This window comes from Dendrobates tinctorius, unplaced genomic scaffold, assembly GCF_039654945.1.
Source record: "Dendrobates tinctorius isolate UK_male_01 unplaced genomic scaffold, ASM3965494v1 ptg000282l, whole genome shotgun sequence".
NCBI lineage: Eukaryota > Metazoa > Chordata > Amphibia > Anura > Dendrobatidae > Dendrobates > Dendrobates tinctorius.
The window spans coordinates 1,592,981-1,607,897 of NW_027361949.1; the positions used below are offsets into that span (position 1 = coordinate 1,592,981).

A 14,917-nucleotide genomic window follows, 5' to 3' on the forward strand; every position below is an offset into this window, starting at 1 on the left:
TAACAGAAGCATACAGTCTAGATCACGTGAAGTCATTATTTCCCTCTACTCCTCTTTGGTCAGACCTCATCTGGAATACTGTGTCCAGTTTTGGGCACCACATTTTAAAAAAGACATCAACAAACTGGAGCAAGTTCAGAAAAGAGCGACCAGAATGGTGACCGGTCTGCAAACCCTGTCTTATGAGGAAAGGTTGCAGGATTTGGGAATGTTTAGTTTGCAAAAGAGAAGACTGAGAGGAGACTTAATAGCTGTCTACAAATATCTAAAGGGCTGTCACATTGTAGAAGGATCAACTTTATTCTCATTTGCACAAGGAAAGACTAGAAGCAATGGGATGAAACTGAATGGGAGGAGACACAGATTAGATATTAGAAAAAACTTTTTGACAGAGTGATCAATGAGTGGAACAGGCTGCCACGAGAAGTGGTGAGTTCTCCTTCAATGGAAGTCTTCAAACAGAGGCTGGACAGACATCTGACTGGGATGATTTAGCGAATCCTGCTTTGAGCAGGGGGTTGGACCAGATGGCCCAGGAGGTCCCTTCCAACTCTACGATTCTATGATTCTATGATTCTAACTCAGGATCAGTAATGTAATGTATGTACACAGTGACTGCACCAGCAGAATAGTGAGTGCAGCTCTGGGGTATAATACAGGATGTAACTCAGGATCAGTAATGGAATGTATGTACACAGTGACTGCACCAGCAGAATAGTGAGTGCAGCTCTGGGGTATAATACAGGAGGTAACTCAGGATCAGTCATGCGATGTATGTACACAGTGACTGCACCAGCAGAATAGTGAGTGCAGCTCTGGGGTATAATACAGGATGTAACTCAGGATCAGTAATGTGATGTATGTACACAGTGACTGCACAAGCAGAATAGTGAGTGCAGCTCTGGGGTATAATATAGGATGTAACTCAGGATCAGTAATGTAATATATGTACACAGTGACTGCACCAGCAGAATAGTGAGTGCAGCTCTGGAGTATAATACAGGATGTAACTCAGGATCAGTAATGGAATGTATGTACACAGTGACTGTACCAGCAGAATAGTGAGTGCAGCTCTGGAGTATAATACAGGAGGTAACCTCAGGATCAGTAATGTATGTACACAGTGACTGTACCAGCAGAATAGTGAGTGCAGCTCTGGAGTATAATACAGGAGGTAACGCAGGATCAGTAATGTATGTACACAGTGACTGTACCAGCAGAATAGTGAGTGCAGCTCTGGGGTATAATACAGGAGGTAGCTCAGGATTAGTAATGTAATGTATGTACATAGTGACTGCACCAGCAGAATAGTGAGCGCAGCTCTGGGGTATAATATAGGATGTAACTCAGGATCAGTAATGTAATGTATGTACACAGTGACTGCACCAGCAGAATAGTGAGTGCAGCTCTGGAGTATAATACAGGATGTAACTCAGGATCAGTAATGGAATGTATGTACACAGTGACTGTACCAGCAGAATAGTGAGTGCAGCTCTGGAGTATAATACAGGAGGTAACCTCAGGATCAGTAATGTATGTACACAGTGACTGTACCAGCAGAATAGTGAGTGCAGCTCTGGAGTATAATACAGGAGGTAACGCAGGATCAGTAATGTATGTACACAGTGACTGTACCAGCAGAATAGTGAGTGCAGCTCTGGGGTATAATACAGGAGGTAGCTCAGGATTAGTAATGTAATGTATGTACATAGTGACTGCACCAGCAGAATAGTGAGCGCAGCTCTGGGGTATAATACAGGATGTAACTCAGGATCAGTAATGTAATGTATGTACATAGTGACTGCACCAGCAGTATAGTGAGTGCAGCTCTGGGGTGTAATACAGGATGTAACTCAGGATCAGTAATGTAATGTATGTACACAGTGACTGCACCAGCAGTATAGTGAGTGCAGCTCTGGGGTATAATACAGGAGGTAACTCCGGATCAGTAATGTAATGTATGTACACAGTGACTGCACCAGCAGAATAGTGAGTGCAGATCTGGAGTATAATACAGGATGTAACTCCGGATCAGTAATGTAATGTATGTCCACAGTGACTGCACCAGCAGAATAGTGAGTGCAGATCTGGAGTATAATACAGGAGGTAACTCCGGATCAGTAATGTAATGTATGTACACAGCGACTGCACCAGCAGAATAGTGAGTGCAGCTCTGGAGTATAATACAGGAGGTAACTCCGGATCAGTAATGTAATGTATGTACACAGTGACTGCACCAGCAGAATAGTGAGTGCAGCTCTGGAGTATAATACAGGAGGTAACTCCGGATCAGTAATGTAATGTATGTACACAGTGACTGCACCAGCAGAATAGTGAGTGTAGATCTGGAGTATAATACAGGATGTAACTCAGGATCAGTAATGTAATGTATGTACACAGTGACTGCACCAGCAGAATAGTGAGTGCAGCTCTGGGGTATAATACAGGATGTAACTCAGGATCGGTCATGTAATGTATGTACACAGTGACTGCACCAGCAGAATAGTGAGTGCAGATCTGGAGTATAATACAGGATGTAACTCAGGATCAGTAATGTAATGTATGTACACAGTGACTGCACCAGCAGAATAGTGAGTGCAGCTCTGGGGTATAATACAGGATGTAACTCAGGATCGGTCATGTAATGTATGTACACAGTGACTGCACCAGCAGAATAGTGAGTGCAGCTCTGGGGTATAATACAGGAGGTAGCTCAGGATCAGTAATGTAATGTATGTACATAGTGACTGCACCAGCAGAATAGTGAGTGCAGCTCTGGAGTATAATACAGGAGGTAACTCAGGATCAGTAATGTATGTACACAGTGACTGCACCAGCAGAATAGTGAGTGCAGCTCTGGAGTATAATACAGGAGGTAACGCAGGATCAGTAATGTATGTACACAGTGACTGTACCAGCAGAATAGTGAGTGCAGCTCTGGGGTATAATACAGGAGGTAGCTCAGGATTAGTAATGTAATGTATGTACATAGTGACTGCACCAGCAGAATAGTGAGCGCAGCTCTGGGGTATAATACAGGATGTAACTCAGGATCAGTAATGTAATGTATGTACACAGTGACTGCACCAGCAGAATAGTGAGTGCAGCTCTGGAGTATAATACAGGAGGTAACTCAGGATCAGTAATGTATGTACACAGTGACTGCACCAGCAGAATAGTGAGTGCAGCTCTGGAGTATAATACAGGAGGTAACGCAGGATCAGTAATGTATGTACACAGTGACTGTACCAGCAGAATAGTGAGTGCAGCTCTGGGGTATAATACAGGAGGTAGCTCAGGATTAGTAATGTAATGTATGTACATAGTGACTGCACCAGCAGAATAGTGAGCGCAGCTCTGGAGTATAATACAGGAGGTAACTCAGGATCAGTAATGTAATGTATGTACACAGTGACTGCACCAGCAGAATAGTGAGTGCAGATCTGGAGTATAATACAGGAGGTAACTCCGGATCAGTAATGTAATGTATGTACACAGTGACTGCACCAGCAGAATAGTGAGTGCAGATCTGGAGTATAATACAGGATGTAACTCAGGATCAGTAATGTAATGTATGTACACAGTGACTGCACCAGCAGAATAGTGAGTGCAGCTCTGGGGTATAATACAGGATGTAACTCAGGATCGGTCATGTAATGTATGTACACAGTGACTGCACCAGCAGAATAGTGAGTGCAGATCTGGAGTATAATACAGGATGTAACTCAGGATCAGTAATGTAATGTATGTACACAGTGACTGCACCAGCAGAATAGTGAGTGCAGCTCTGGGGTATAATACAGGATGTAACTCAGGATCAGTAATGTAATGTATGTACACAGTGACTGCACCAGCAGAATAGTGAGTGCAGCTCTAGGGTATAATACAGGATGTAACTCAGGATCGGTCATGTAATGTATGTACACAGTGACTGCACCAGCAGAATAGTGAGTGCAGCTCTAGGGTATAATACAGGAGGTAACTCAGGATCGGTCATGTAATGTATGTACACAGTGACTGCACCAGCAGAATAGTGAGTGCAGATCTGGAGTATAATACTGGATGTAACTCAGGATCAGTAATGTAATGTATGTACACAGTGACTGCACCAGCAGAATAGTGAGTGCAGATCTGGAGTATAATACAGGAGGTAACTCCGGATCAGTAATGTAATGTATGTACACAGTGACTGCACCAGCAGAATAGTGAGTGCAGATCTGGAGTATAATACAGGATGTAACTCAGGATCAGTAATGTATGTACACAGTGACTGCACCAGCAGAATAGTGAGTGCAGCTCTGGGGTATAATACAGGATGTAACTCAGGATCGGTCATGTAATGTATGTACACAGTGACTGCACCAGCAGAATAGTGAGTGCAGCTCTGGGGTATAATACAGGATGTAACTCAGGATCAGTAATGTAATGTATGTACACAGTGACTGCACCAGCAGAATAGTGAGTGCAGATCTGGGGTATAATACAGGATGTAACTCAGGATCAGTAATGTAATGTATGTACACAGTGACTGCACCAGCAGAATAGTGAGTGCAGCTCTGGGGTATAATACAGGATGTAACTCAGGATCAGTAATGTAATGTATGTACACAGTGACTGCACCAGCAGAATAGTGAGTGCAGCTCTAGGGTATAATACAGGATGTAACTCAGGATCGGTCATGTAATGTATGTACACAGTGACTGCACCAGCAGAATAGTGAGTGCAGCTCTAGGGTATAATACAGGAGGTAACTCAGGATCGGTCATGTAATGTATGTACACAGTGACTGCACCAGCAGAATAGTGAGTGCAGCTCTGGAGTATAATACAGGATGTAACTCAGGATCAGTAATGTATGTATGTACACAGTGACTGCACCAGCAGAATAGTGAGTGCAGCTCTGGAGTATAATACAGGATGTAACTCAGGATCAGTAATGTAATGTATGTACACAGTGACTGCACCAGCAGAATTGTGAGTGCAGCTCTGGAGTATAATACAGGATGTAACTCAGGATCAGTAATGTAATGTATGTACACAGTGACTGCACCAGCAGAATTGTGAGTGCAGCTCTGGAGTATAATACAGGATGTAACTCAGGATCAGTAATGTATGTACACAGTGAATGCACCAGCAGAATAGTGAGTGCAGCTCTAGGGTATAATACAGGAGGTAACTCAGGATCGGTCATGTAATGTATGTACACAGTGACTGCACCAGCAGAATAGTGAGTGCAGCTCTAGGGTATAATACAGGATGTAACTCCGGATCGGTCATGTAATGTATGTAGTCTCTCCCTCTGCCGTGTACAGATGCTTTTTATATTCTGGTGTCATTGCCTCCGTTAGATGTCGCTGTTGTCATGGTGAATGGTGGCGATTGCGGGTATGTGCGTAGTGAAATCTGCTGCGTTGTACAGGACCTTTATTTCCTATGGAAAAAAAAAACGCTGTGCACATGCTGCAGATTTTTCCGCGCGGTTTACAATTCGCAGCATGTCAGTTGTGTGTGCAGACGCTGCAGATTATCTGCGGTTTTGCCTGCGGTTTGGTCCTGCGGATTCACCATCTCCACAATGGTGGAGATAGGAACCCGCTGCGGATTCCGCAGAAAGATTTGACATGTCAATTCTTTCTGTGGTTTCAAAACCGCAGCAAATCCGCAACGTCTACACAGCGGTTTTTGTTTACCATTCATTTGAATGGTAATGTACACTGCAGCTAAAACTGCTGCGGGTCTGCAGCATGTGCACATACCCTAAGGCTGTGTGCACACGCTGCGGATTAGGTGCGGATTCATCCGCGCGGATCTTGTAAAATCCACAGGTGAAACCGCAGGTCAAAAGACCTGCGTTTTTACCTGCGGATTGCTCTGCGGTTTTGCCCTGCGGTTTTTCATCTCCTCAATGGAGGAGATGGTAAACCGCAGGAGAATCCGCAGAAAGAATTGACATGTTAGGCTGTGTGCACACGCTGCGGATTTTGCTGCGGTCCCGCATCAGTTTCTGCTGCGGTGTACAGTACCATGATTCCCTATGGGAATCAAAAACCGCAGTGCAGACGGTGCGGAATTTTCCGCGCGGATTATCTGCGGTTTTCAATCCGCAGAAAGAATTGACATGTCAATTCTTTCTGCGGATTCCCCTGTGGTTTGCCATCTCCTCTATTGAGGAGATGAAAAACCGCAGGGCAAAACCGCAGAGCAATCCGCAGGTAAAACCGCAGGTATTTTGACCTGCGGATTTTACAAAATCCGAAATCCGCACACCCAAAAAACTACGTGTGCACATAGCCAAGTCTCATCACTCGCACCTGCAGTTGCACTGCAGCTCGGCTAGAGGGCGCTGGGCGTTACCAGTGCAGGAAAGTGCGGTGAGTTGCCGGCAGGTGACGCTCTCCTCTGTCTGTTGAGTGCTGATGCGGCCTCTCTCCGGCAGATGGCGACCTCATCCCTCCTCTCCTCCCGCTCAGGCCCTCGGGCCGCGTCCATAGTAACGGGCGGCTGTGAGCGGCGGGAGAGCAGAGTGCACTGCGCAGGCGCCGGAGACGGGAGCGGAACGGACCGGACATGGAGAGGAAAGAAGCGGCGGCTGCGGCGGTGAGTGGCGACAATGTACGAGTAATAGTGTCACTGCTACGTCATCACCCCGGTGTTATAGCGCCCCCTATATACAGGCTGCAGGTAGTGAGCACAGAGGAGTTCGGCTGTCAGCGGCCGAGCACTGTGTGTATGGCTGTATCCTCCGTGTACAGACCCCCAGAGCCCCTGTGTGCGGACCCCCTCACAGCCCCTGTGTGCGGACCCCCTCACAGCCCCTGTGTGCGGACCCCCTCACAGCCCCTGTGTGCAGCCCCCCCCACAGCCCCTGTGTGGAGACCCCCTCACAGCCCCTGTGTGCAGCCCCCCCCACAGCCCCTGTGTGGGGACCCCCTCACAGCCCCTGTGTGCGGACCCCCTCACAGCCCCTGTGTGCGGACCCCCTCACAGCCCCTGTGTGCGGACCCCCTCACAGCCCCTGTGTGGGGACCCCCTCACAGCCCCTGTGTGCAGCCCCCCCCACAGCCCCTGTGTGGAGACCCCCTCACAGCCCCTGTGTGCAGCCCCCCCTCACAGCCCCTGTGTGCGGACCCCCTCACAGCCCCTGTGTGCGGACCCCCTCGCAGCCCCTGTGTGCGGACCCCCTCGCAGCCCCTGTGTGCGGACCCCCTCGCAGCCCCTGTGTGCGGACCCCCTCGCAGCCCCTGTGTGCGGACCCCCTCGCAGCCCCTGTGTGCGGACCCCCTCGCAGCCCCTGTGTGCGGACCCCCTCGCAGCCCCTGTGTGCGGACCCCCTCGCAGCCCCTGTGTGCGGACCCCCTCGCAGCCCCTGTGTGCGGACCCCCTCGCAGCCCCTGTGTGCGGACCCCCTCGCAGCCCCTGTGTGCGGACCCCCTCGCAGCCCCTGTGTGCGGACCCCCTCGCAGCCCCTGTGTGCGGACCCCCCCGCAGCCCCTGTGTGCGGACCCCCCCGCAGCCCCTGAGCTCGTCGCCTCCGACTGTCGCCCCCCAGCGCACGTCTCTCCCGTCCCCGACACCCCCGGTCTGTGACTTAACATAGGGGCCGGGAGGCTCTCTGCCGCGTGTGTTTGTGTTTTCCATTTTTACCTGATAATTAACCTGCAGAGATTCCATAAAGATGAGCCCTGTGCCTGCGGGAGCTCCCAGCGGGGGGCGCCATCTGTATGGCCTGTACTTCAGCAGCGTGTGTGGCCTGGAACACTAGTGACACGTGAGGGGGAAGATTGATCAGTGTCATTGTACCAGGCAGCATAGAAGCACCAGAGTGTGGGGTACGGAGCTGGTCACCCCTCATCCGAGAAGCAGGTCGGGCCGCCCTCCAGTCTGTGCACTCTCCGCAACCAGAGGCCGAATTATCACATTCATCAGCAACTTGGCCTTTGTGGATCTCATTCATTACCCTGCAACGTTCCGGGTCGAGAGTCTCCTCTTCAGGCATCTTCAGGAGGAGAGTCCACAGGCCAAGAGGGGCTTCCAGGGGTCTGGGAGGGTCCTGACAATCAGAAGCTGTGGTGAATCTGGAATTTTAGGCTGGGATCATACGTGAGGAATACGGCCCAGTCTCGCATGTTAATACCCGGCACTGCCGCCGGCACTCAGGAGCGGAGCGTGTGGCTCCATGTATTGCTATGCAACCGTGCTCCGATCCTGAGTGCCGGCGGCAGTGCCGGGTATTAACATGCGAGACTGGGCCGTATTCCTCGCATGTGTGATCCCGGCCTTATAGTAAATCTCTGGTTGAGGTGAAGATGCGGTCAGACTGGTGGACGGCTGTCATTACATCAGTGATGTCATTACCAGGGGACTGACAACATCCCACACATATACAGGCTAGTTGTCAGCTGTAGTGTAGTACAGGGTCTGTGTATTCTCCGGCGCGGCCTCCGTTCTCTTCCGTTCCCCTCCGGCGTTCCCCTCCAGTGCGGCCTCCGTCCTCTTCTTTTCCCCTCCGGCACGGCCTCCGTCCTCTTCCGTTCCCCTCCGGCGCGGCCTCCGCCCTCTTCCGCCCCCCTCCGGCGCGGCCTCCGCCCTCTTCCGCCCCCCTCCGGCGCGGCCTCCGCCCTCTTCCGCCCCCCTCCGGCGCGGCCTCCGCCCTCTTCCGCCCCCCTCCGGCGCGGCCTCCGCCCTCTTCCGCCCCCCTCCGGCGCGGCCTCCGCCCTCTTCCGCCCCCCTCCGGCGCGGCCTCCGCCCTCTTCCGCCCCCCTCCGGCGCGGCCTCCGCCCTCTTCCGCCCCCCTCCGGCGCGGCCTCCGCCCTCTTCCGCCCCCCTCCGGCGCGACCTCCGCCCTCTTCCGCCCCCTTCCGGCGCGGCCTCCGCCCTCTTCCGCCCCCCTCCGGCGCGGCCTCCGCCCTCTTCCGCCCCCCTCCGGCGCGGCCTCCGCCCTCTTCCGCCCCCCTCCGGCGCGACCTCTGCCCGCCTCCGCCCTCTTCCACCACCCTCTTCTTTGCCCCGATAAATAAGAATAACACGTCACTCCTTGTTTTTTTCAAGGTGCTCAGATAAGGGTTACCACTCCCATGTATAATCATTTGACTGCCAGATTATTTTTTATACTCTTCTTTGCCCTGGGCCTGGGTCTTCGCCTTCTGTTTGCCCCCCCCCCCCCCCCCGCCTGACCCTGTCCCATGTTTGGCCCCTTTCCCAGTCTGAGCCTGTCCCCTGTTTGGTCCCCGGTCTGGCAACTGTCCTCTTCCCTTCCCTCCGCCGCGGCCTCCTTCCTCTCCGTTCCCCTCCCCTCCGGCCTCTTTTTGTCCCTCATCCCAGCCTGACCCCGTCACCTGTTTGGTCCCTGGCCTCCGACTATTCCTTGTTTGGCCCCTCACCCGGCCTGACCCCGTCACCTGTTTAGTCCCTGGCCTCCGTCTGTCCCCTGCTTGGCCCCTCGCCCGGCCTGACCCTGTCCCCTGCTTGGCCCCTCGCCCGGCCTGACCCTGTCCCCTGCTTGGCCCCTCGCCCAGCCTGACCCCGTCACCTGTTTGGTCCCTGGCCTCTGACTGTCAACTGTTTGGCCCCTCGCCCGGCCTGACCCTGTCAACTGTTTGGTCCCCGTCCCGGCCTGACCCTGTCAACTGTTTGGTCCCCGTCCCGGCCTGACCCTGTCACCTGTTTGGTCCCCGTCCCGGCCTGACCCTGTCACCTGTTTGGCCCCTCGCCCGGCCTGACCCTGTCACCTGTTTGGCCCCTCGCCCGGCCTGACCCTGTCACCTGTTTGGCCCCTCACCCGGCCTGACCCTGTCACCTGTTTGGGCCCCGTCCCGGCCTGACCCCGTCACCTGTTTGGTCCCTGGCCTCCGTCTGTCCCCTGTTTGGCCCCTCGCCCGGCCTGACCCTGTCACCTGTTTGGTCCCCGTCCCGGCCTCTGTCTGTCCCCTGTTTGGCCCCTCACCCGGCCTGACCCCGTCACCTGTTTCACCCTCTGTGTTTCTGGACCTTTTCCTCTTTTTGGATGCGTTCGATGTTCTGCGCGTCGGTTGTCAGGTGTCGCGGCGCTCGCCGGTAACGAGTTTCTATAATTAGCGGCTCTGACACCTGCGGCGCCCCGTGCTCCGCATCGGATGGGAACAAACAAGTGAATGTTTGCTAATTAATTAGATTATTAATTCTCTCACTATAGATCTGACTGATGTTAGCGGGGCTGGGGGGCGCAGTCACCTCTTGTCTTTCGATGGTTACATAAGACGAGGCGGCGCCTCTCCTCATCGGTGTCACATGTTGTGCACTAATTATCAGCGGGTTACGTCATTGTTCTGTGTGCAGCAGGGGAACATCCAGCCTAAATCACGGCAACACGTGTGCAACTGATCATAGGGGAGAACATGAACCCTGGCAACCGGTCAGAACATGAACGCTGGCATCTGATTGGCTCATGTCGGCAGCTGATCCTCTATTCAGTTGCCATGACAGCACCACGGGAGAGGGGATCCGCCCTTCGGGGACAGGAAACCTACAGACATAAAAAGGGCGGCCCTCTCTCCCGCCTCAGTTTGGTTTCCTGTCCCTGACAGGGGATTCCTTCAGACATACCTTTGGAGTCAGAAGCTTCGTTGGAGTCCCGGTCCCGGCAGGCCGACTCAGGCAGCGGGGGTCCCCTGCCTCGGTCTGTCCGAAGTACCGGAAGCGCCGCACGGCAGGGGCACTGTTGGTGCAGGCGGTAGCAGGAGGTAAGAGGCCTTCAGGGGGAGTGCCTGCTTCTGGAGGGCCCGACGCGGGTACCCGTGAGTATAGGCTGGCGGCCCCTTCCGGTCTGGGCCTGCGGGGAGCGGTTGCCTTCGGCAGGGGGGTCGCGCTCCTGGTGGTGCCTGCAGCGTGGCTCGGTGCGGCGGCTCCGCCAGAGGAGGCGTGCCTGCTAACTGACGCGCGCCGGCCGATGACGCGGCCTGGGGCGCGCCGTATGACGCACTGGGCATGCGCAGTAAGGCTGCGGCGGTGACGTCGGGGGGGGGGGGGGGGGCGGCGCGCGCCCCTGGTCGGGGGTCCCGGTTCTCACTGCGGGTGCGGTCGGGGGGGGGGGGGCCGGGGCACGTAATGGGTACCCGGCAGGCCTGGACGAGAGACACCATCAGGGGCGGTACCTGGGGGATGGCCGGCTACTTAGGAGGCTCAGGTCAGCTGTTGGTTGCTTCTTGCCCTATATCGTGCATAATGGAGTCACCGGAGCGTGCAGATTCTCCGGAGGAGCAGCCACATCCGCAGCCACAGCCTTCGGAAAAGTCCCAGCAGCCGCACTGGGAGGCATAAGTTTAGCCATAAGGCAAAACCTGAAAAATCCACCAGCCGTAAATAAGCAGCGGCTATGATGGACCCCCCACAGAATCTGGTACCACTCTGTTACACGCCAGGGGTAAGTGAGCTACGTGAAAGTTCACCTTGGTGATTTTCTGTTTCCCCTTATGTTCCCTCTCTCCAACCTATCAGGGGAAAAGTGCTCCGGGAAAAGCAAGCACAGAGAGTGTGCCGAGTGCGGGGCTCCCCTTCCAGACGGTCATGGAAGGAAGCTGTGTAGACCCTGCATACATCGCCTAGTCACAGAAGAGACCTCCGACTTTACCTCCAGTCTACGGGAGATAGTCAGGCAGGAGGTTAGGGGTTCAGTCAGATCTCTATCGCAGGACACGGGGTTAAAAGGGAAGTCTCATAGAGCCCCCGTCTTAGTCTCAGACAGCAACTCAGAAGAGTTAAGATCAGACTCATCCTCATCATCATCGGAAGCCAGATCGGCCCATTCCTGTTTTCCGCTAGAATGGGTGAGTCATCTAGTGAAGGCAGTAAACAGCACAATGGTGATTGAGGAGACCTGGGCAGAAATGTCCGTTCAGGATTCGATGTTTGGGGGATTAGACCGTAAAAATCGAAGGTCTTTCCCGTTGGTAGATAAGATCAGCTCCCTGATCACGAGGGAATGGAAAAAGCCCGAGAGGAAGGTATCCCTCCCACCCGCCTTCAAAAGAAGGTATCCATTTGAGGGGGCAACCTCATCATGGGACAAAGCCCCAAAATTGGACACGGCAGTCACCAAAGCGTGCAAAAGAACTTCCCTACCCTTTGAGGACCTTGGTAGCTTAAAGGACCCGCTGGATAGGAAGGCTGATGTCTTCCTTAAAGGAACTTGGGAAACATCGGCGGGAGCCCTCAGACCAGCGATCGCCGCCACGTGCACTGCCAGATCCTTAATGGTGTGGCTGGACCTGTTAGAAGAACAACTTAGAGATAAAGTCCCAAGACAGGACATCCTTTCCTCCCTTCCTACAATTCAGGGAGCGGCGGCCTTCCTTTCTGATGCGTCGGCGGGCTCTGTTAAGTTGGCAGCCAGATCCGCGGCCCTTTCCAATGCCGCCAGTAGGGTCTTGTGGCTTAAATGCTGGCCAGGTGACATGCAGGCCAAATCAAAGTTATGCGGCATCCCGTGGGAAGGAGTTCATTTATTTGGGAAGGTAATGGATGAACTGCTAGTGAGATCATCCTAGAGACGGGACTCTTACAGGAGGTGGTCTGACCATAGAAGAGCAACGAGAGAGAGACCCAGATATGACAGCAGGGGGAAAGGTAGAGGGTATATGTTCAGTGCCCCACGAGACCGCAGTAAGCCCAAATGACTGCCTGACCAGGTGGGGGGGAGGCCGTTGGCCTTCTAACTGGCCTGGTCAAGTATTTCAAATAGCCCATGGATACAGAGCATTATCAGAACAGGGCTGAAGTTCGAGTTCCAAAGAACCCCGCATGAGAAATTTCTTCTAACCCCTATCCGTTCTTCATCTACAGAACAGGAAGCGTTGGAGTCGGAGGTCCACAAACTTCTCTAGAAGGGTGTCTTGGTGAAGGTTCCTGAGCTACAAAGCGGTAAGGGGTTCTACTCCCCCCTCTTTCTAGTTAAGAAGCCAGATGGCTCCTTCCACACCATCATTAATCTCAAAAGCCTCAATAAATTTATTGAAATTCACTCTTCCAAAATGGAGTCTGTGAAATCCGCTATAAAATTGCTATTCAGTGGGTGATTTATGGTAGTCTTAGACCTTGACGCCTATTATCACGTCCCGATACATGCAGATCATCAGCAATTTCTTAGGGTGGCAGTTTCATTGGGCGGAATTATAAGCCACTTCCAATACAGGGCACTTCCTTCGGGGTTGCAGTGGCACCCCGAGTCTTCACTAAGATAATGGCAGAGGTTATGGCACTGCACGAACAGGACATTCTTGTGATCCCTTATCTAAACGATCTACTAATTGTGGGGCACTCGGAATCACACTGCACCGCCCAATTAGGGAAGGTAATATCCAGCCTTCAGGGGTTAGGATGGATCACTAATTTTAAAAAGTCACGGTTGCAGCCCCTAAAAGTGCAGCAGTTCCTCGGCCTTATCCTGGACTCTGAGTGTCGGTTACGAGAATCAAAAGTAGTCAACATTCAGCGCCAGACACTCAGGGTGGTACACAACCCATTGGTCACATTAAGGGGGGCTATGTCGCTGTTGGGCTCACTCACATGTATACCAGCAGTACTCTGGGCCCAATACCACACCAGAACCCTGCAGTGGGACGTTTTGCACAACACCCGTCGGCTAGAAGGTCGCCCCGAGAGTAGATTCACCTTTCCAACGATACCATTCAGTCACTACGATGGTGGTTGCACATACCAAATCTGCGTAGGGGAGTTCCCTGGGTAAATCATAGCTCCCGAATCACAGATGCTAGTCCCAAGGGCTGGGGAGCGCATATGGGGGATATGTGGGTCCAGGGGGCGTGGACACCTTTAGAACAGAATTTTTCCTCTAACCTTAAGGAGCTGTTAGCCGTGGAGCGGGCTGTAAGTGCTTTCCTTATGTCCCTACAGGGCGAACACGTCAGGCTATTCTCAGACAACCAGGTAACTATAGCCTACATTAACCACCAGGGGGGGAACCCGGTCCAGGCCCTTAATGGAAGCGGCGAATCGTATCTTTCAGATCGCCGAGGTTCACCTTCTATCCCTTACATCCCTCCATATAAAAGGAAAACACTATATAACAGCCGATTTCCTAAGTCGCAAAAAGGTCAAGCAAGGAGTGTGGGCATTGACAGACAGATTGTACACATGTGGGGATTCCTGGAAATAGACTTGTTCGCCAGCAAGATGAACAGACAACGCCCTCAGTTTTATTCGTTGGATCCCAGAGAGAACCCATACGCCATGGACGCTCTCCTGATCCCTGGCGTACGCCTTTCCCCCACTGAATCTAATTCTGATAGTGTTGAGGAAGATTCGAGAAGACAGGACTTGCGTTATCCTGGTAGCCCCATTCTGGCCCAGGAGACCGTGGTTTCCTTGGCTGAGGAAGATGTCTGTGACCCAGCCATGGATTCTCCCAGAGCGCCCCGATCTTCTGCCCCAAGGTCCAGTGTATCACCCACGAGTTTCCAACTTACACCTAGCAGCGTGGAATTTGAGGGGGCGCTGCTGCGGGGGGAGGGTTTTTTCCCGAGGGCTAGTCAACACCCTATTAAAGAGCAGGAAAACTTCCACGACAAATATCTACGCCAGAGTCTGGAGAAAATTCTTATCAGCCTCAAGGGCGGATGTTGGTCAGAAAGGCCGCATTGACCAGATACTAGAGTTCCTCCGGGGGGGTTAGAAATGGGTCTAGCCACAAATACGCTTAGAGTCCAGGTCTCGGCGCTAGGTACATTATACAACTGCAACCTGGCAAACAATTACTGAGTGGCTAGATTCATTAGAGCAGCGGCGAGGTCCAGACCCATCATTAAACATAAGCTGGTTCCATGGGATCTCAACTAAGTACTATCATCACTAACAGAACCCCCTTTGAGCCTATTGATTCTGTCCCTATTAAAAATCCTTTCCTTCAAGACTGCTCTGTTGGTTGC

General features: G+C 52.7%; 1 protein-coding gene across 2 annotated transcripts in view; it reads left to right on the top strand.

Annotated features, from left to right (window-relative positions):
* Positions 1-6,449: 6,449 nt before the first annotated feature.
* Positions 6,450-14,917, top strand: part of ALMS1 (ALMS1 centrosome and basal body associated protein) — a 55,053-nt gene continuing 46,585 nt past the window's right edge. For both annotated transcript variants that reach the window (XM_073559918.1, XM_073559919.1), the window contains exon 1: positions 6,450-6,596. In XM_073559918.1, the coding sequence (XP_073416019.1) occupies positions 6,567-6,596 (30 nt within the window). In that variant the 5' untranslated portion in view covers positions 6,450-6,566. The remainder of the gene's footprint in view (positions 6,597-14,917) is intronic.